General features: G+C 41.7%; 1 protein-coding gene and 1 pseudogene across 1 annotated transcript; both read left to right on the top strand.

Annotated features, from left to right (window-relative positions):
* Positions 1-4384: 4384 nt before the first annotated feature.
* The window catches only part of LOC129847152 (zinc finger protein 721-like), a 47343-nt pseudogene continuing 29668 nt past the window's right edge, over positions 4385-22059 (top strand).
* LOC129847149 (translation initiation factor IF-2-like) lies at positions 11330-14600 on the top strand. Its single transcript, XM_055914962.1, has 2 exons — positions 11330-13109; positions 14336-14600. Exons 1-2 carry the CDS (start codon positions 12743-12745, stop codon positions 14452-14454), a joined length of 486 nt encoding a protein of 161 aa, XP_055770937.1. The 5' UTR covers positions 11330-12742; the 3' UTR covers positions 14455-14600.

The raw sequence follows: 22059 nt of genomic DNA on the forward strand, positions 1-22059 counted from the left end.
GAAAGATAGGTAGGAGCAAGCCCATGTAACTCTTTATAGGTTAACAGTAAAACCTTGAAATCAGCCCTTGCCTTAACGGGAAGCCAGTGTAGGGAAGCTAGCACTGGAGTAATATGATCAAATTTCTTGGTTCTAGTCAGGATTCTAGCAGCCGTATTTAGCACTAACTGAAGTTTATTTAGTGCTTTATCCGGGTAGCCGGAAAGTAGAGCATTGCAGTAGTCTAGCCTAGAAGTAACAAATGCATGGATACATTTTTCTGCATCATTTTTGGACAGAAAATGTCTGATTTTTGCAATGTTACGTAGATGGAAAAAAGCTGTCCTTGAAACACTCTTGATATGTTCGTCAAAAGAGAGATCAGGGTCAAGAGTAACGCCGAGATCCTTCACAGTTTTATTTGAGACGACTTTACAACCATCAAGATTAATTGTCAGATTTAACAGAAGATCTCTTTGTTTCTTGGGACCTAGAACAAGCATATCTGTTTTGTCCGAGTTTAAAAGTAGAAAGTTTTCAGCCATCCACTTCCTTATGTCTGAAACACAGGCTTCTAGCGAGGGCAATTATGGGGCGAGGGCAAACCATGTTTCATTGAAATGTACAGCTATGTGTCATCCGCATAGCAGTGAAAGTTAACATTATGTTTTCGAATAACATCCCCAAGAGGTAAAATATATAGTGAAAACAATAGAGGTCCTAAAACGGAACCTTAAGGAACACCAAAATGTACAGTTGATTTGTCAGAGGACAAACCATTCACAGAGACAAACTGATATCTTTCCGGCAGATAAGATCTAAACCAGGCCAGAACTTGTCCGTGTAGACCAATTTGGGTTTCCAGTCTCTCCAAAAGGATGTGGTGATCGATGGTGTCAAAGGTAGCACTAAGGTCTAGTAGCACGAGGACAGATGCAGAGCCTCGGTCTGATGCCATTAAAAGGTAATTTACCACCTTCACAAGTGCAGTCTCAGTGCTATGATGGGGTCTAAAACCAGACTGAAGCATTTCGTATACATTGTTTGTCTTCAGGAAGGCAGTGAGTTGCTGCGCAACAGCTTTTTATTTTTTTTGTTGAGAGGAATGGAAGATTCGATATAGGCCGATTAGTTTTTTTTATATTTTCCGGGTCAAGGTTTGGCTTTTTCAAGAGAGGCTTTATTACTGCCACTTTTAGTGAGTTTGGTACACATCCGGTGGATAGAGAGCCGTTTATTATGTTCAACATAGGAGGGCCAAGCACAGGAAGCAGCTTTTTCAGTAGTTTAGTAGAAATAGGATCCAGTATGCAGCTTGAAGGTTTAGAGGCCATGATTATTTTCATCATTGTGTCAAGAGATATAGTACTAAAACACTTAAGTGTCTCTCCCGATCCCAGGCCCTGGCAGAGCTGTGCAGATCCAGGACAGCTAAGCCCTGGAGGAATACGCAGATTTAAAGAGGAGTCCGTAATTTGCTTTCTAATGATCATGATCTTTTCCTCAAAGAAGTTCCTGAATTTATTTCTGCTGAAGTGAAAGCCATCCTCTCTTGGGGAATGCTGCTTTTTAGTTAGCTTTGCAACAGTATCAAAAATAAATTTTGGATTGTTCTTATTTTCCTCAATTAAGTTGGAAAAGTAGGATGATCGAGCAGCAGTGAGGGCTCTTCGATACTGCACGGTACTGTCTTTCCAAGCTAGTCGGAAGAATTCCAGTTTGGTGTGGCGCCGTTTCCGTTCCAATTTTCTGGAAGCTTGCTTCAGAGCTCGGGTATTATCTGTATACCAGGGAGCTAGTTTCTTATGACGAATGTTTTTCGTTTTTAGGGGTGCAACTGCATCTAGGGTATTGCGCAAGGTTAAATTGAGTTCCTCAGTTAGGTGGTTAACTGATTTTTCTTCTGACGTCCTTGGGTATGCAGAAGGAGTCTGGAATGGCATCAAGGAATTTTTGTGTTGTCTGAGAATTTATAGCACGACTTTTGATGCTCCTTGGTTGGAGTCTGAGCAGATTATTTGTTACGGTTTCAAACGTAATAAAATGGTGGTCCGATAGTCCAGGATTATGAGGAAAAACATTAAGATCTACAACTTTTATTCCATGGGACAAAACTAGGTCCAGAGTATGACTGTGGCAGTGAGTAGGTCCAGAGACATGTTGGACAAAACCCACTGAGTCGATGATGGCTCCGAAAGCCTTTTGGAGTGGGTCTGTGGACTTTTCCATATGAATATTAAAATCACCAAAAATTAGAATATTATCTGCTATGACTACAAGGTCCGATAGGAATTCAGGGAACTCAGAGAGGAACGCTGTATATGGACCGGGAGGCCTGTAAACAGTAGCTATAAAAAGTGATTGAGTAGGCTGCATAGATTTCATGACTAGATGCTCAAAAGACGAAAACGTCATTTTCTTTTTTGTAAATTGAAATTTGCTATCGTAAATGTTAGCAACACCTCCGCCTTTGCGGGATGCACGGGGGATATGGTCACTAGTGTAACCAGGAGGTGAGGCCTCATTTAACACAGTAAATTCATCAGGCTTAAGCCATGTTTCAGTCAGGCCAATCACATCAAGATTGTGATTAGTTCATTGACTATAAATGCCTTTGAAGTGAGGGATCTAACATTAAGTAACCCTATTTTGAGATGTGAGGTATCACGATCTCTTTCAATAATGGCAGGATTGGAGGAGGTCTTTATCCTAATGAGATTGCTAAGGAGAACACCGCCATGTTTAGTTTTGCCCAACCTAGGTCGAGGCACAGACACAGTCTCAATGGGGATGGCTGAGCTGACTACACTGACTATGCTAGTGGCAGACTCCACTAAGCTGGCAGGTTGGCTAACAGCCTGCTGCCTGGCCTGCACCCTATTTCATTGTGGAGTTAAAGCCCTGTCTATGTTGGTAGATAAGATGAGAGCACCCCTCTAGCTAGGATGGAGTCCGTCACTCCTCAGCAGGTCAGGCTTGGTCCTGTTTGTGGGTGAGTCCCAGAAAGAGGGCCAATTATCTACAAATTCTATCTTTTGGGAGGGGCAGAAAACAGTTTTCAACCTGCGATTGAGTTGTGAGACTCTGCTGTAGAGCTCGTCACTCCCCCTAACTGGGAGGGGGCCAGAGACAATTACTCGATGCCGACATCTTTCTAGCTGATTTACACGCTGAAGCTCTGTTGCGCTTGGTGACCTCTGACTGTTTTATCCTAACATCGTTGGTGCCGACGTGGATAACAATATCTCTATACTCTCTACACTCGCCAGTTTTAGCTTTAGCCAGCACCATCTTCAGATTAGCCTTAACGTCAGTAGCCCTGCCCCCTAGGAAAAAAAGTATATGATCGCTGGGTGATTCGTTTTAAGTCTAATACTGCGGGTAATGGAGTCGCCAATGACTAGGGTTTTCAATTTGTCAGAGCTAATGGTGGGGGCCTTCGGCGTCTCAGAACCCGTAACGGGAGGAGTAGAGACAAGAGAAAACTCGGCCTCAGACTCCGACTCGCTACTTAATGGGGAAAACCGGTTGAAAGTTTCTGTCGGCTGAATGAGCGACACCAGTTGAGCATTCCTACAGCATTTCCTCCAGAAGCCATGAGAAAGTTGTCCGGCTGCGGGGAATGTGCGGGGGGATTTATACTAACGTTAGTATCTGTACTTACTGGTGGCACAGACGCTGTTTCTTCCTTTCCTACACTGAAATTACCCTTGCCTAACGATTGAGTCTGAAGCTGGGCTTGCAGCACAGCTATCCTCGCCGCAAGGCGATCGTTCTCCTGTATATTATGAGTACAGCGACTGCAATTAAAAGACATGATGTTAATGTTACTACTTAGCTTCGGCTGTTGAAAGTACTGACGAACCATGTCCGGAGTGAAAAAGTTGAATGAGGGAAAAAACTCTTTGCATCAACTTCATGTCATTGCCAATAAAAGCCTTTGACACGTATGAAATGTTTGTAATTATACTTCAGTATTTCATCGTAACATCTGACAAAAATATCTGAAGACACTGAAGCAGCAAACTTTGTGAAAATTAATATTTGTGTCATTCTCAAAACTTTTGGTCATGACTGTAGGTCGCATTCTGTATCATACAGCTATGAAAGTTATATATTTAGAACCACCTGCTCGATTGGAATTAAGCGACATCTGTGTCTTGAGTGTCCAAGAACGGTTTAGTTTTTTTGTGTTCTGACTTGTAAAACAGAATGACTAAAAAAGTAATGTAAACATTATCAGTAATTACCAGGAAACTCTACAACATTTGTTTTAAAATCACACCAAGATTGTTAAAACTGGCCTTAGCTTATTGAGCGATCTGATTAGGATTTACCCTCGTAGCAAGGCCTATTTATCATGTGGAGGTTTCATTCAGATCTCTTTTTTTTTAAAACACATTGTCTTTGGCAGGAGAAAGACCAGACTCAGAGGAACCAGAGCCAGGGACATCCAAACCAACAAGAAGACACCAGTGTTCCCGCTGTGGAAAGTGTTTTAACCAGTTAAGGGACCTGTACCGACATGAGAGAATACACACAGGGGAGAAATCTTACCAGTACTTGCAGTGTGGAAAGAGTTTTAACCAGTTAGGACATCTGAAAGAACATGAGATAATACACACAGGGGAGAAGCCTTACCACTGCTCCCAGTGTGGCAAGTGTTTTAACCGGTCAGGGAACCTGAAATCACACGAGAGAATACACACAGGGGAGAAGCCTTACCACTGCTCCCAGTGTGGAAAGAGTTTTAACCGTTTAAGGACCCTGAAAGTTCACGAGAGGACACACACAGGGGAGAAGCCTTACCACTGCTCCCAGTGTGGCAAGTGTTTTAACCAGTTAGGGAATCTGAAACAACACAAGAGAATACACACAGGTGAGAAGCCTTACCAATGCTCCCAGTGTGGAAAGTTTTTCAGCCAGTCAGGGGATCTGAAAAAACATGAGATAATACACACAGGGGAGAAGCCTTACCACTGCTCCCAGTGTGGAAAGTGTTTCAACCGGTCAGGGCATCTGAAAGAACATGAGATAATACACACAGGGGAGAAGCCTTACCACTGCTCCCAGTGTGGAAAGTGTTTCAACCAGTCAGGGCATCTGAAAGAACATGAGATAATACACACAGGGGAGAAGCCTTACCACTGTTCCCAGTGTGGCAAGTGTTTTAACCGGACAGGGAACCTGAAAAAACACGAGAGAATACATACAGTTGAAAAGCCTTACCACTGCTCAGAGTGTGGAAAGTGTTTCAACCGGTCAGGGGATCTGAAAAAACACGAGAGAATACACACAGGGGAGACGCCTTACCACTGCTCCCAGTGTGGAAAGAGTTTTAACCAATTAAGCAACCTGAAAGAACACATGAGACTGCACATAGAGTAGAAGACTTACAAAAGCTCAGACTGTGGGAAAACCATATGAAATTGCTTTTTCCAATTATTGATAAACATGTACCTGTTAAGAAACTGACTGTTAGAACTGTTAAGGCTCCATGGATTGATGAGGAATTTAAAAACTGTATGTTTGAAAGAGTTGGGGCAAAAGGAGTGGCTAATAAGTCTGGCTGCACATCTGGCTGGCTTACGTACTGCAAATGGAGAAATGATGTGACCAAACTCAACAAAATAATACACTTTATTAGGAAGCCAAGATCAATGATATAAAGAATGATGGAAAAAAAACTTGTAAAAAATCATAATGAAAGAAAAGCAGTGCAAGTATTGAATGTTGTGAAGTTAGTGTGAGAGAGGTGGAAAAATTGTTATCGATCAATAATGACATTGACAACTTAGATGGGAAGCTACTGAGGACAGTAGCTGACTCTATAGCCACTCCTATCTGTCATATGTTTAATCTGAGCCTAGAGGAAAGTCTTTGTCCTCAAGCCTGGAGGGAGGCCAAAGTAGTTCCACTACCCAAGAGTGGTAAAGCAGCCTTTACTGGTTCTAACAGCAGACCTATAAGCTTGCTGCCAGCTCTTAGCAAACAGTTGGGAAAAATTGTGTTTGACCAAATACAATGATATTTCTCTGTAAACAAATTAACAACAGACTTTCAGCATGCTTATAGAGAAGGGCACTCAACATGTGCTGCACTGACACAAATGACTGATGATTGGTTGAGAGAAATTGATAACAAGAAGATTGTGGGAGCTCTATTGTTAGATTTCAATGCAGCCTTTTATATTATTGACCATAACCTGTTTTTTAAGAATGTCTGTGCTATGGCTTTTCAACCTCAGCTCTGAATCCACATTATGGCAATCTATCTACTAGAACTCAGAGGGTTTTTAATGGAAGCTTCTCTAATGTCAAACATATAAAGTGTAATGTACCTCAGGGCAGCTCTCTAGGCCCTATACTATTTTCTATTCTTACCAATGACCTGCCACTGGCATTAAACAAAGCATGTGTGTCCATGTATGCTGATTATTCAACCATATACGCATCAGCAACCACAGCTAATGATGTCACTGAAACACTTAACAAAGAGTTACAGTCTGTTTTGGAATGGGTGGCCAGTAATAAACTGGTCCTGAACATCTCTAAAACTAAGAGCATTGTATTTGGTACAAATCATTCCTTAAGTTCTAGACCTCAGCTGAATCTGGTAATGAATTGTGTTGCTGTTGAACAAGTTGAGGAGACTAAATTACTTGGCATTACCTTAGATTGTAAACTGTCATGGTCAAAACATATAGATTCAGTGGTTGTAAAGATGGGGAGAGGTCTAGCCTCAAAGAGATGGTCTACTTTTTTGACACCACACTCCAAAAAGCAAGTTCTGCAGGCTCTAGTTTTGTCTAATCTTGATTATTGTCCAGTCGTGTGGTCCAGTGCTGCAAGGAAAGACCTAGTAAAGCTGCAGCTGGCCCAGAACAGAGCGGCACGTTTTGCTCTTAATTGTAATCAGAGGGCTGATATTAATACTATGCATGCCAGTCTCTCTTGGCTAAGAGTTGAGGAGAGACTGACTGCATCACTTCTTTTTTTTTATAGGAAACATGAAAATGTGTTGAAAATCCCAAATTGTTTGCATAGTCTTGTAAGGGAATTCTGCCCTATGTGCACACGAGACCACGGAAAACTTATTTGATCAGAGTTTACACTTACAGCAATTTGCAAGCAAGGCACTCAGTTCAAAATATGGTGTTTTTCCTTTTTTATCCCCTACTGAGAATCACCCCACCCAGGGTGATGTCCCTTAACTTTAATACCATATAAGCTCATAATTAATAGTTGCTAATACAAAGATGTCTCTGCTAGGCGGAGTTCAGCTTATTGCGTTATTGGCAGTTAGTTTCCCAATCACTCTTCCCCTTATTGCTATCATGTCAGACTGGGAGTAAGACTGGAACATAGTATCAACAGGAACTCTTAGTTCCCTTTATCCATCTGTTACCTAAAATATAGTTTCAACACATAGACATCTGACTTTGTACAGTTGACCTTTTCATGCACTTGCAAGGTGTCAACCACTGATTCTTAATCTCAAGCTAAAGCAACACATGTATCATTGTACTTTTGTCATCACAGGTGTTCCTATAATGTACAGATATCATCAAAGTTCTTACAAGTCAACTTACACACAGCTCTGACACACACACTTATCCCACCAGACATGCCACCGGGGGTCTTTTCACAGTCCCCAAGTTTCCAGAACAAATTCAAGAAAGCGTACAGTATTATATAGGGCCCTTATTGCATGGAACTGCCTTCCATCTCATATTGCTCAAATAAACAGCAAACCTGGTTTCAAAAAACAGATAAAGCAACACCTCACAGCACAACCCCTCTCCCCTATTTGACCTAGATAGTTTGTGTGTATGCATTGATATGTAGGCTACGTGTGCCTTTTACAAAATGTATGTAGTTCTGTCCTTGAGCTGTTCTTGTCTATTGATGTGCTGTATTGTGTGTCATGTTTTGTGTGGACCCCAGGAAGAGTAGCTGCTGATTTTGCAACAGCTAATGGGGATCCTAATAAAATACCAAACTCTGTTATTCTCTCTGAGCTCAGAAATAAAGAATCTTGGTTTGACTTGGACTCCAGCAGATCCTTATTTTATAATATCCACCACAACTCTCCCACGGATTGCTGTTTATCATTGTCTCAATGAAGACTTCCTCATTCCACTTTCCTGGGGGCATTTACAAGCCTCTCACTGGTTGAATAAACGTTGTTTCCACGTCAAATTAAAAACATCTTTACATTGATGAACCTTCACTATCTTCATCCCTAAACTAGTAACATTAACTATTGTCTATTGTTATTCTCAATAACTTCCTGGCCATATGAAATCCGAGCTAAATACAATGTTAGCGCCAATTTTCATGTCTTTGATTATGCAAACATTTGTTTATTCGATTATATTTCTCATTAAGATGAATATTGTTTTAATTCTATATGGGTCACGACTTCCTTTGGTCATGTGTTCTCTTATGGGTCAATAATTTTAATTTGAATGTAGCAACTATGCTCTCTCCTCAATCACTTACAGTTTCTTTGGAAAGTATTCAGACCCCTTGACTTTTTTCACATTTTGTTACGTTACAGCCTTATTCTTAAATGGATTAAATCAAACAATTTCCTCAGCAATCTACACACAATACCCCATAATGACATCACAATACCCCATAATGACAAAGCGGAAACAGGCTTTTTGTAAATTTCTGCAAATGTTATTATAAATAAGTAGTATTCATACCCTTTGCTATGAGACTCGTAATTGAGCTCTGTTGCATCCTGTTTCCATTGATCATCCTTGAGATGTTTCTACAACTAGATTGGAGTCCACCTGTGGTAAATTCAATTGATTGGACATGATTTGGAAAGGCACACACCTGTCTATATAAGGTCCCACAGTTGACAGTGCATCTCAGAGCAAAAACCTAGCCATGAGGTTGAAGGAATTGTCCGTAGAGCTCCGAGACAGGATTGTGTTGAGGCACAGATCTGGGGAAGGGTACCATAACATTTCTGTAGCATTAAAGGCCCCTGATTTAGCCCCCTGCAGTAAAAGGTTATTCATGGAGTAAAATGATCTGTTTAAGTCATTAGTAAAGGGCACATCGTTAAGAATACAGTTCTCTTCTTTTGTTGTGTTGTGGTCTATATCCTGTCAATCGTTTATTCCTTCATAAACAGAAAACATATGTGTACCTCAACACAACATGTGTGCAAGGGCCCCTCTAGGTTCACAACCTCTTGACCATTAAATCTGGATAGCTGACAACTATTTTTTAAAGGGTAAAAGTGATCTGTTTAGGTCGCCAGTAAAGGAAGCATAGTTAAAGAGTACAATGAACCTTTCAAAGAGGATGGTGTGAGGCCTCTGGGGCTTATTTTGGGGGGTTTGACAGAGACATCCCTCGGACATCTCCCCTAAGCTATTTTTGAAAGGGTAAAAATTATCTGTTTAGGTCGTTAGTAAAACATATGTTTTAAAGACACCTGGGGGTCCAGGTTGTTAGTTATTTTGTGTACATATAGTTCCCATGTGTGCAAGAGCCCCCCTAGATTCACAACTTCTTGACCCTTAACATTCCCAGCCAAGGGGAGAGACAGAGGGAGAGAGATTTAAATTCATTGAAAGTAAATTTAAAAAAAATTTCAAACCTTTTATTTTATTTAAAAACTTTAGTACAGTCATTTAAACATACATATTACAATTATTAAAGTTTACTATGTAATATTAAATACAAAATTATGTCACTAATGTTTTTTTACTAAAGAACTTTATATAAATCACACATGTTATTATTACATGTAGAAACACCACATGACAACAATGTGGTTGCAACCCCACATAACAACAACATGGTAGCAACCCCACATGTCAACAACATGGTTGAAACCCCACATGACACCAACATGGTAGCAACACAACATGGTAGAAAAACAACATGGTAGAAACACAACATGGCAGCAACACAACATGACAACATGGTAGCAACACAACATGACAACATGGTAGCAACACCACATAACAACAACATGGTAGCAACACCACATGACAACATGGTAGCAACACCACATAACAACAACATGGTAGCAACCCAACATGGTAGCAAAACAACATGGTACCAACACAACATGGTAGCAACGCAACACCAATTGACAACAACATGGTAGCAACACCACATAACAACCACATGGTAGCAACACAACAAGGTAGAAAAACCACATGACAACAACATGGTAGCGACACCACATAACAACAACATGGTAGCAACACCACATGACAACAACATGGTACCAACACCACATGACACCAACATGGTACCAACACCACATAACAACAACATGGTACCAACACCACATGACAACAGCATGGCAGCAACACAACATGGTTGCAACACAACATGGTAGCAACACAACATGGTACCAACACCACATGACAACAGCATGGCAGCAACACAACATGGTTGCAACACAACATGGTAGCAACACAACATGGTAGCAACACAACATGGTACCAACACCACATGACACCAACACAACATGGTAGCAGCACAACATGGTACAAACATTATTTGGCACAGACAAGAGCACAAAGGCAAGAAGGTAGAGACAGCAATACATCACACGAAGCAGCCACAATTGTCAGTAAGAGTGTCCATGATTGAGTCCTTGAATGAAGAGATGGAGATAAAACTGTCCAGTTTGAGTGTTTCTTGCAGCTTGTTCCCGTCGCTAGCTGCAGCGAACTGAAAAGAGGAGCGACCCAGGGATGTGTGTGCTTTGGGGACCTTTAACAGAATGTGACTGGCAGAATGGGTGTTGTATGTGGAGGATGAGGGCTGCAATAGATATCTTAGATAGGGGTAAATGAGGCCTAAGAGGGTTTTATAAATAAGCATTAAACCAGTGGGCCTTGCGACTGGTATACAGAGATGACCAGTTTACAGAGGAGTATAGAGTGCAGTGAGGTGTCCTATAAGGAGCATTGGTGGCAAATCTGATGGCCGAATAGTAAAGAACATCTTGTCGCTCAATGTATCCTACCATGACTATATCCAACCCAACTACATGTGTTTCCACTATCATGTATCCTACCATGACTATATCCAACCCAACTACATGTGTTTCCACTATCATGTATCCTACCATGACTATATCCAACCCAACTACATGTGTTTCCACTATCATGTATCCTACCATGACTATATCCAACCCAACTACATGTGTTTCCACTATCATGTATCCTACCATGACTATATCCAACCCAACTACATGTGTTTCCACTATCATGTATCCTACCATGACTATCCAACGCAGCTCCATGTGTTGCCACTATCATGTATCCTACCATGACTATCCAACCCAGCTCCATGTGTTGCCACTATCATGTATCCTACCATGACTATCCAACGCAGCTCCATGTGTTGCCACTATCATGTATCCTACCATGACTATCCAACCCAGCTCCATGTGTTGCCACTATCATGTATCCTACCATGACTATATCAAACCCAACTACATGTGTTGCCACTATCATGTATCCTACTTGGCTGAAGCTTTGATCCAGTGGAAGAAGTATTGAGGAGCAGGGAGGTTAAAGGTCACTTCAGGATACAGCTGTTACTCTACACTATCCCTAGATAATCCAGTAATGAGAGAAAATATATAGAATATTTAGGGCCCTATAACATCTCTATCTATATATAACATCTGTATGAAATCCGTTTTCTTTTCTTTTTTTTACCTAGTTCCATTTTCTCCGTTTAGTTTTTCCAGGTTTCTGATTTGTCCCTGTTTTTCTGTTTTTCTCTCTAAATCACACTGTTAATAGAAAAACAACAACATTAGATGTTCTAAGTCCACAACAATCCTTAAACCACATCAGGAGACCACTTTTGAAGTCTGAGAAAAATCTAAGAAATGTTCATTTTTGTGTGTAGATACCCTTTAATGTTAGTGGCACCAGCAAGAGCCTTGCTTGGTTGGTGGTGTCTCTGTAGCACACATGTGATTGCAGAGTCTGCTGAACAAATCACAACTGGATTGATGCAAATAATCATGATATCATTCTGCCAGGTAGGCATAGACTACTTTGTAGTTAACATTTAATTGACAAGGTTTTTGGGAAAGCTTTTCCATCAACCAGAAGATGGTTGTCATTAGCATAATCGCCCAACAGCTAAACATAATGGTAGACAAATGCACTCAGACAGGGGCATTTCTGGGATTTTCCTCTTCAGAAAGTTGAAGGAAAATACAAATCACTTAGGCTAATTTAGACGACTTGCAGGCAGTGGGTTCAGAATAACTATGACATAAAAATGAAAACTCTTCAATCTGTCACCTAATCCTGCCTAATGGGCAGGTCAGCCCTGGAGTAAAGTATTGGCTGTAAGAAGTAAGAGAAAACATAACATCTGTTTTTTTATTTCTTATTACCTCTCATGACATTGCTTGCAAGAATAAGCATTGTAATTAATATTTTTCCAATCTGCGTTACCCACTCCAGTCAGCAGATGGCGATTTGAGTCTTTCAGGTGATGCTGCTTGCGTGACGTATATTCTAGTGGACGGAACTGGAGGCTTCTTCAACAGCGACAAAAGGCTTCTGATTCAACCAACGTGGTGGTTTGCTAGCGAACATTAAACCGCTTTAGACCAATCTTGTGTATTTTACTCTTAGTATTTTGAATATAATTCTGTTTAGTTATGTACTAGTTCATTTAAACGTAATTTGCTTGTTAAATTAGCAAATGTGGTAAATTGATAATGCACTAGGCTAATCGACCGGAGCATGAGTTCACTAAGCTCGACGGAGAAAGAAGCTCTGATGAAAGGAGAGAAAGAAGCTCTGATGAAAGGAGAGGAAGAAGCTTTCAGCTTGAAAAAGGAGGAAGAGGAAGCTATCACATTGAAAGAAGAAGAGGATGATATTACAGTGAAAGGGGAAGCTGGGAAAGAGGTTGTCAAAGTGGAAGAGGAGGAGGTAGAAGCTTTCAGAATCAAAAAGGATGAAGATGCCATAACATTGAAAGAAGAGAATGTAGTGAAAGAAGAGGAAGAACCTTTTAGAGTAAAAGAGGAAGAGGAGGCTATCTCAATAAAAGAGGAGGAAGACGTTTTGGGAGTGAAAAAGGAGGCTGAAGATCGGATTAGAAACAGTGAGTACTGTCTTAAAAACAGGGGCACTGTGAAGTTCTTGATTTAATGTATTGTTTTAACTGGGCATTCTAAATCAAATCAAATGTATTTATATAGCCCTTTGTACATCAGCTGATATCTCAAAGTGCTGTACAGAAACCCAGCCTAAAACCCCAAACAGCAAGCAATGCAGGCGTAGAAGCACGGTGGCTAGGAAAAACTCCCTAGAAAGGCCAAAACCTAGGATGAAACCTAGAGAGGAACCAAGCTGTGAGGGGTGGCCAGTCCTCTTCTGGCTGTGCCGGGTGGAGATTATAACAGAACATGGCCAAGATGTTCAAATGTTCATAAATGACCACAGTAGTTGTCGAGGGTGCAGCACCTCGGGAGTAAATGTCAGTTTGCTTTTCATAGCCGATCATTAAGAGTATCTCTACCGCTCCTGCGGTCTCTAGAGAGTTGAAAACAGCAGGTCTGGGACAGGTAGCACGTCCGGTGAACAGGTCAGGGTTCCATAGCCGCAGGCAGAACAGTTGAAACTGGAGCAGCAGCACGGCCAGGTGGACTGGGGACAGCAAGGAGTCATCATGTCAGGTCGTCCTGAGGCATGGTCTTCCGAGAGAGAAAGAGAGAATTAGAGAGAGCATACTTAAATTCACACAGGACACCGGATAAGACAGAAGTACTCCAGATATAACAAACTGACCCTAGCCCCCCGACACATAAGCTAATGCAGCATAAATACTGGAGGCTGAGACAGGAGGGGTCAGGAGACACTGTGGCCCCATCCGATGATACCCCCGGACAGGGCCAAACAGGAAGGATATAACCCCACCCACATTGCCAAGGCACAGCCCCCACACCACTAGAGGGATATCTTCAACCACCAACTTACCATCCTGAGACAAGGCCGAGTATAGCCCACAAAGATCTCCGCCACGGCACAACCCAAGGGGGAGCGCCAACCCAGACAGGAAGATCACGTCAGTGACTCAACCCACTCAAGTGACGCACCCCTCCTAGGGACGGCATGAAAGAGCACCAGTAAGCCAGTGACTCAGCACCTGTAATAGGCTTAGAGGCAGAGAATCCCAGTGGAGAGAATTGGAATTGACCCTATACATTTGCAACACAAACAATATTTGACAAAATCATGATGAAAAGGACCATTTTAAACATATTCATGCCTCTTGATTGTAATAGATGGTCATACGTTTACGTCTGTTTGCTGTTCTCGTTCACACAGGAGAGAGACGTGACTATCGTGGATCCTTTGGGGAGCCTCAACAACATCCTGATGCTGACAAGTCAGAGAAGAATCTCTCCAGATCAGAACACCAGATGGTACAGCTTGGTCTGGTCTAGCATACAGTTTGCTCTATCGGGGTCTGGGCTGGGTTTCTGTAAAGCACTTCATGACAACAATGACATCAGCATCCATAATGATATGTGTCTGTGTCCCCTCTTTATGGTTACCAGGACAACGCTAGTCCTTCCTCCCTCCCGGAGTCCCCGTGTCATGCCTCTCCCGGTAGCGCAGTACTGCTGGGTATGAAGAGGTTGTCTGTGCTGCTGGTGGACTGCAGGAAAACAACGGGGCTGAGTGGAACTGTGAGAGGTGGAGAAGAGAAGAAAGGATCAGATTTGACACATCAAAGTAAGTGCTGCAGTTTAGTTTGAACAAATAAAATAGATCTGCCCACTGGTATCTGTTACCAGGACAACCAGCAGAGTTATGTTAGTTGACAGGAAGATAGACTGGTATCTGTTACCAGGACAACCAGCAGAGTTATGTTAGTTGACAGGAAGATAGACTGGTGGATATGGATGTTATGAATATCATAACACTGAAAAAGGATTCTGCCAATGAAAAGAGAGAAACCAATAGACCATATAAAACCTTGATGAAAGTTAGCTTTAGAGAGAAAGTTAAAAGATGATCCAATGTAAGATGCTTGTTTTACAAAAACTTTTCCTAAAAACATTATAGATGTTACATTGCCTGTCCCAGTCAACCCCCCTATCTTTACAAGACTGTAGAACAGGCAAACTAAACTCCAGACACTGTTAATTAATGAACTAATACTGGAGGAAAGCTGTGATCAGGCTGCCCACTCAAGAGAAAGCTTCAAACTGTAACCAGTGCCTACAACCTGGTTCAGGTTATCAGTCAACCATGTTTTGATCATATCTTTACTAATGTTGCAGAAATGTGTTTTAAAGCAGTTTCCAGATCCATCAGATGTAGTGATCACAATATAGTAGCCATGTCTAGGAAAACCACAGTTCCAAAGGCTGGGCCTAATATTGTGTAAAAGAGGTCATACAATAAGTTTTGTAGTGATTCCTATGTTGTTGATGTAAATAATATTTTTTGGTCCGTGGTGTGTAATGATTAGCAACCAGACGCTGCCCTTGACACATTTAAGAAATTGCTTATCCCAGTTACTAATAAGCATGTACCCATTAAGAATATTACTGTAATCACTGTTAAATCCACGTGGATTGATGAGGAGTTAAAAAAAATGGTATGATTAAGAGGCTAAAGCGATGGCAAATAGGTCTGGCTGTATAACTGATTGGCAAACGTATTGCAAATTGAGAAATCATGTGACAAAAAAAAAGAATAAGAAACTACACTATAAAACAGATAAATGACATGAAGAATGATAGTAAAAAAATGGAGCATCTTCAATTAAATTTTGGGCAAAAAAATCAACAATGACATGTCACCGGCGTCTGACAACGTGGATGGAAAATTGAGGACAATAGCGGCCGATATTGCCACTCCTATTTGCCTTGTCTTTAATTTAAGCCTACTAGAAAGTGTGTGCCCTCAGGCCTGGAGGGAAGCTAAAGACATTCCACTACCCAAGAATAGTAAAGCTCCCTTTGGACGGCTATTTAGGCCAGTAATCAGCCTATTACCAACCCTTACATTTTTGGGAAAAAATAGTTTGGCCAGATACAATGCTATTTTACAGTAAACAAATTGAGACTTTCAGCTTATAGGGAAGGACATTCAATAAGCACAGCACTTAAAAATGACTGATTGGCTGAGAGAAGTTGATGATGATGATAGAAATATTGTTGGGGCTGTTTTGTTAGACTTCAGTGCGGCTTTTGACATTATCGATCGTAGTCTGCTGCTGAAAAAGACGTATGGCCTTACACCCCCTGCTATATTGTGGATACATTTTTTAATAATATATTTAAAAATGTAACCTTTATTTAACTAGGCAAGTCAGTTAAGAACAAATTCTTATTTTCAATGACGGCCTAGGAACAGTGAACAGCCTTGTTCAGGGGCAGAACAACAGAGTTTTACCTTGTCAGCTCGGGAATCCAACAATCTTTCGGTTACTGGCTCGGGGATTCGATCCAGCAACCTTTTGGTTACTGGCCTAACGCTCTAACCACTAGGCTACCTGCCGCCCCAGAGCTACCTGTCTAACAGAACACAGAGAGTGTTCTTTAATGGAAGCCTGTACAACAAAATCAGTAGAATCAGGAATTCTACAGGGCAGCTGTTTGGCACCTGCTTGTTTCAATCTTTACCAACGACATGCCAACGACATTTGAGTAAAGCCAGTGTGTCTATATGCGGACGACTCAACACTGTACACGTCAGCTACCACGGCAACTGAAATGACTGCAACACTTAACATAGAGCTGCAGTTAGTTTCAGAATGGGTGGCAAGGAATAAGTTAGTCCTAAATATTTCAGATTACCTTCAGTTACATGGCCTACTATGCTAATTCTGTAGCGGTATTGTTAGAGGGGGTTAAAGAAAGATTTTGTTGGTGCGCCTGGCAGGTATTAACCCTAGTTATTAAAGTTAGTTATTACTTAGTATAACATTATTATTAAATATTATTACAACCGAAAGGATAAGAGTACAATAGATAGAGTAGCGCTTCCAGACACATTCTAAACATGATGGAGTCATAAAGGAGGACTGTAGCATCTAATGATGAAACATTATGGGGTCTTAAAGGAGGCCTGTAGCATCTAATGATAAACATTATGGAGTCTTACAGGAGGACTGTAGCATCTAATGATGAAACATGATGGAGGACTGTAGCATCTAATAATTAAACATTATGGAGTCTTAAAGGAGGACTGTAGCATCTAATGATGACACATGGAGTATTAAAGGAGAGCTGTAGCATGGAGTCTTACAGGAGGACTGTAGCATCATGAGGTAGTCACCTGTAATGCATTTCAATTAACATGTGTGCCTTTTTAGAAGTTAAGGTGTGGAATTCCTTTCCTTAAAACCTGTTTGGGATAGGGGGCAGTATTTTCACATCCTGGTTGAAAGCGTACCCAAAGTAAACTGCCTACTACTCAGGCCCAGAAGCTAGGATATGCATATAATTGGTAGATGTGGATAGAACACACTCTAACGTTTCTAAAACTGTTAAAATGATGTCTGTGAGTATAACAGAACTTATTTTGCAGGTGAAACCCCAAGGACAAACCATCCAGGAGGATGTTTGTTTTGTTGAGTTGACTCTGTTTTCAATTGGTTTTGTGTGGCACTTTTCTGTGGCACTTGGTTGCAGTTCCTATTGCTTCCAGTAGATGTCAACAGTCTTTAGAAATTGGTTGATTTTTTTCTTAAGAGAAATGAAGAAGTACGGCTATTCAGAACGAGGGTCCAGCCTGGTGCTCTCTAATGTTTTGATGCGCGCTCCAGGTCACATGCTTCACGTTGTTTTTATCCGGTATTGAACACAATTTATCCCATCTTAAATTTTAGCGATTATTTACCTTTTAAAATACCTGAAGTGTGATTAGGAAAGTTGTTTGAAATGTTTGGACAGCGTTTACAGGTAACTTATTAGATATTTTGTAGTCATGTTGGGCGAGTTGAAACCGGTGTTCCAAATAAATGGACATTTTGGAGATATAACGACGGAACTAATCAAACAAAAGGACCATTTGTGATGTTTGTGGCCTGCTGGAGGTCATTTTGCAGGGCTCTGGCAGTGCACCTCCTTGCACAAAGGCGGAGGTAGCGGTCCTGCTGCTGGGTTGTTGCCCTCCTACAGCCTCCTCCACGTCTCCTGATGTAATGGCCTGTCTCCTGGTAGCGCCTCCATGCTCTGGACACTACGCTGACAGACACAGCAAACCTTTTTGCCACAGCTCGCATTGATGTGCCATCCTGGATGAACTGCACTACCTGAGCTACTTGTGTGGGTTGTAGACTCCGTCTCATGCTTCTACTAGAGTGAGAGCACCGCCAGCATTCAAAAGTGACCAAAACATCAGCCAGGAAGCATAGGAACTGAGAAGTGGTCTGTGGTCACCACCTGCAGAATCACTCCTTTTTTGGGGGTGTCTTGCTAATTGCCTATAATTTCCTCCTTTTGTCTATTCCATTTGCACAACAGCATGTGAAATGTATTGTCAATCAGTGTTGCTTCCTAAGTGGACAGTTTGATTTCACAGAAGTGTGATTGACTTGGAGTTACATTGTGTTGTTTAAGTGTTCCCTTTATTTTTTTGAGCAGTGTATTTAGAACCACCTGCTGATAGGAATCCAGCGATGTTCGTGTCATAGAACTGTCTAGTTTTTTGTGTTCTGACTTGTAAAACAGGATGAATAAAATAAGTAATGTAAACATATCAGTAATTACCAGGATGCTCTACAACATTTTTTTTTTAATCACACAAAGATTGTTAAATGGCCTCAGGTTATTGAGAGATCTGATTCAGGATTTACCCTCGTAGCAAGGTTGTTTTATCATGTGGAGGTTTCATTCAGGTCTCTATTTTTTTTTAAAAACACTGTCTTTGGCAGGAGAAAGACCAGACTCAGAGGAACCAGAGCCAGGGACGTCCAAACCAGCAAGACGACACCAGTGCTCCCACTGTAGAAAGGGTTGTAACCGGTTATGGGACCTGAAACAACATGAGAGAATACACACACGGGAGAAGCCTTACCACTGCTCCCAATGTGGAAAGGGTTTCAGCGAGGCGGCGAAGCTAAAACGGCATGAAGGAAAATACACGGGGGAGAAGCCTTACCACTGCCCCCAGTGTGGAAAGGGTTTTAAATGTATAGCACACCTGAAAAACCATGAGAGAATCCACACAGGGGAGAAGCCTTACCACTGCCCCCAGTGTGGAAAGTGTTTTAAATTTATAGCACACCTGAAAAAACATGAGAGAATCCACACAGGGGAGAAGCCTTGCCACTGCTCCCAGTGTGGAAAGTGTTTTAACCGGCCTGCGAAGCTGAAACGGCATGAGAGAATACACACAGGGGAGAAGCCTTTCCTCTGCTCCCAGTGCGGAAAGAGTTTTATCAATTTAGGGAACCTGAAAAACCATGAGAGTATACACACAGGGGAGAAGCCTTACAACTGCTCCCAGTGTGGAAAGTGTTTTAACCGGCCTGCGAAGCTGAAACAGCATGAGAGAATACACACAGGAGAGAAGCCTTACCACTGCTCCCAGTGCGGAAAGAGTTTTACCAAATTAGGGAACCTGAAAAACCATGAGAGAATACACACAGGGGAGAAGCCTTACAACTGCTCCCAGTGTGGAAAGTGTTTTAACCGGCCTGCGAAGCTGAAACGGCATGAGAGAATACACACAGGGGAGAAGCCTTACAACTGCTCCCAGTGTGGAAAGTGTTTTAACAAGTTAGGGAACCTGAAACAACATGAGAGAATACACACAGGGGAGAAGCCTTACCACTGCTCCCAGTGTGGAAAGTGTTTTAACCAGTTAGGGAACCTGAAACGGCACGAGAGAAGCCACACAGGGGAGAAGCCTTACCATTGCTCCCAGTGTGGAAAGTGTTTTAACAAGTTAGGGAACCTGAAGCAACATGAGAAAAGCCACACAGGGGAGAAGCCTTACCACTGCTCCCAGTGTGGAAAGGGTTTCAGCCGGCCTGCGGATCTGAAACGGCATGAGAGAATACATACACGGGAGAAGCCTTAACACTGCTCCCAGTGTGGAAAGTGTTTTAACAAGTTAGGGAACCTGAAACAACATGAGAATACACACAGGGGAGAAGCCTTACCGCTGCTCCCAGTGTGGAAAGTGTTTTAACCAGTTAGGGAACCTGAAACAACATGAGAATACACACAGGGGAGAAGCCTTACCGCTGCTCCCAGTGTGGAAAGTGTTTTAACCAGTTAGGGAACCTGAAAGAACACGAGAATACACACAGGTGAGAACCATTACCACTGCTCCCAGTGTGGAAAGTTTTTCAGCCGGTCAGGGGAGCTGAAACGTCACGAGAGAATACACACAGGGGAGAAGCCTTGCCATTGCTCCCAATGTGGAAAGTGTTTCAACCAGCTGGGGGAGCTGAAATGGCATGAGAGAATACACACAGGGGACTTGCTGTCTTATATTGTTGACTGATAATGATTACCTGTTTTTACCATATTAACTTGAATTGTACAAAGTATACTAAAACATATATTTGTATGTTTTTATTAGAAAACATGAATTGAATATGGAGTTTGAATATAGAGTAGGTCAGATTCTTTCTGTTTTAAATGGTCCTTTTTTAAACTCTGTGTTTGTGTTTATCTGTGTGTCATTCCTCCAGCACTGCAGATAATCAAGTGATATTTGGATGTGATGCATTTGTTCCGTTGTTTACATTTGCAATGTTGGCCCACTGATGATTTAATGAAATGAAAATGTTCACAGACTCTTATGCAAAATGTAAATTGTATGTGTCCACATATCTGAGTATGTGACTTGTGGTGGATGAATCAGAATTAGTTGGGTAACATAGATAATTAAGATGTCTTATCTGCATAATATGCTGATGTGATATACTTGTTATTAGAATGTATCCCTTCGGACTCTGGTGTTGGCAGTTGCACTTCTTCCCTAAGCTGGGGCTCAGTCACCTGGGGCCCAGAGAGGGGAGAGGTCAGGCTTGTCTTTCACATATCCCTGGTGCTATGCAGAATATCAGGAAGGGAAGAGGACAGGAGGGAACATTGTCTTCATATGTGAATGTATCTGTTAAACTATGTGAAGGGATGGTGTGATTAATGGGGAACCAATTACTGGTTTCCACAATGTCTGTGCGCAAGTCACTCTCTCCTTTGGCATTGGGGGGAGGTGTATGGCAGTGTCGGGAACCATTGTATGTCTTCTCTGATGTTGCACTTATCCTGGGATAGTGTATGACCTAGAGGCTCACTCCCCTCAGTGAGTTTGTCCAGGAGTGGGGTCAAGAAGGGGTTTTACTTGAGATGGGAGTATCTAGAGTTGACAATTGAGTTATGCCATTGGATGAGTTGGTGTTTTTGTGCAATGAAGTACCAGGAAAGAGATTAGAACCTCGTCTTAGGGACCAAACTGAATGATAAATTATAGCGAATGCTATCTGGCTACAGGATACTCCTTTCTCATTATAAAGTCTCACTTTGTAAACTGTTCCTAATATCTGTGGTTTATGTCGACTAGGGGGTGGATCTTTGCTATAAAAGATCTCAGTAGCCATTGTGTTGCCACTCTCAACGGTTCATTAGAAATAGTGAATTGTTGAAAGTCATTGCAAAGATCTTATTATTAAAGATGTAGTTTAAGTATAACTCTGATTGGTGTGTGAAGTTTTTAAGTATAACTCTGATTGGTGTGTGAACTTTGTCTCTCCTCATTTGGTAATACAGAAATTAACCACCACAGACTAACCTTGTGAAACTGTCCTATTATAATCTCCTGTTCCTGGGAGTATCATCCTGCGTTGCAAACCAGGAATTCAGACTGTCTACACTGTGCTGTGTAACTGTTATTCTCTCTGAGCTCAGAAATAAAGAATCTTGGTTTGACTTGGACACCAGCAGATCCTTATTTTATAATATCCACCACAACTCTCCCACGGATTGCTGTTTATCATTGTCTCAATGACGAGTTCTTTGTTTTATTTTCCTGGGGTCATTTACAAACCTCCCACTGGTTGAATAAACTTTGTTTCC

Source organism: Salvelinus fontinalis, unplaced genomic scaffold, assembly GCF_029448725.1.
Source record: "Salvelinus fontinalis isolate EN_2023a unplaced genomic scaffold, ASM2944872v1 scaffold_0728, whole genome shotgun sequence".
Lineage (NCBI taxonomy): Eukaryota > Metazoa > Chordata > Actinopteri > Salmoniformes > Salmonidae > Salvelinus > Salvelinus fontinalis.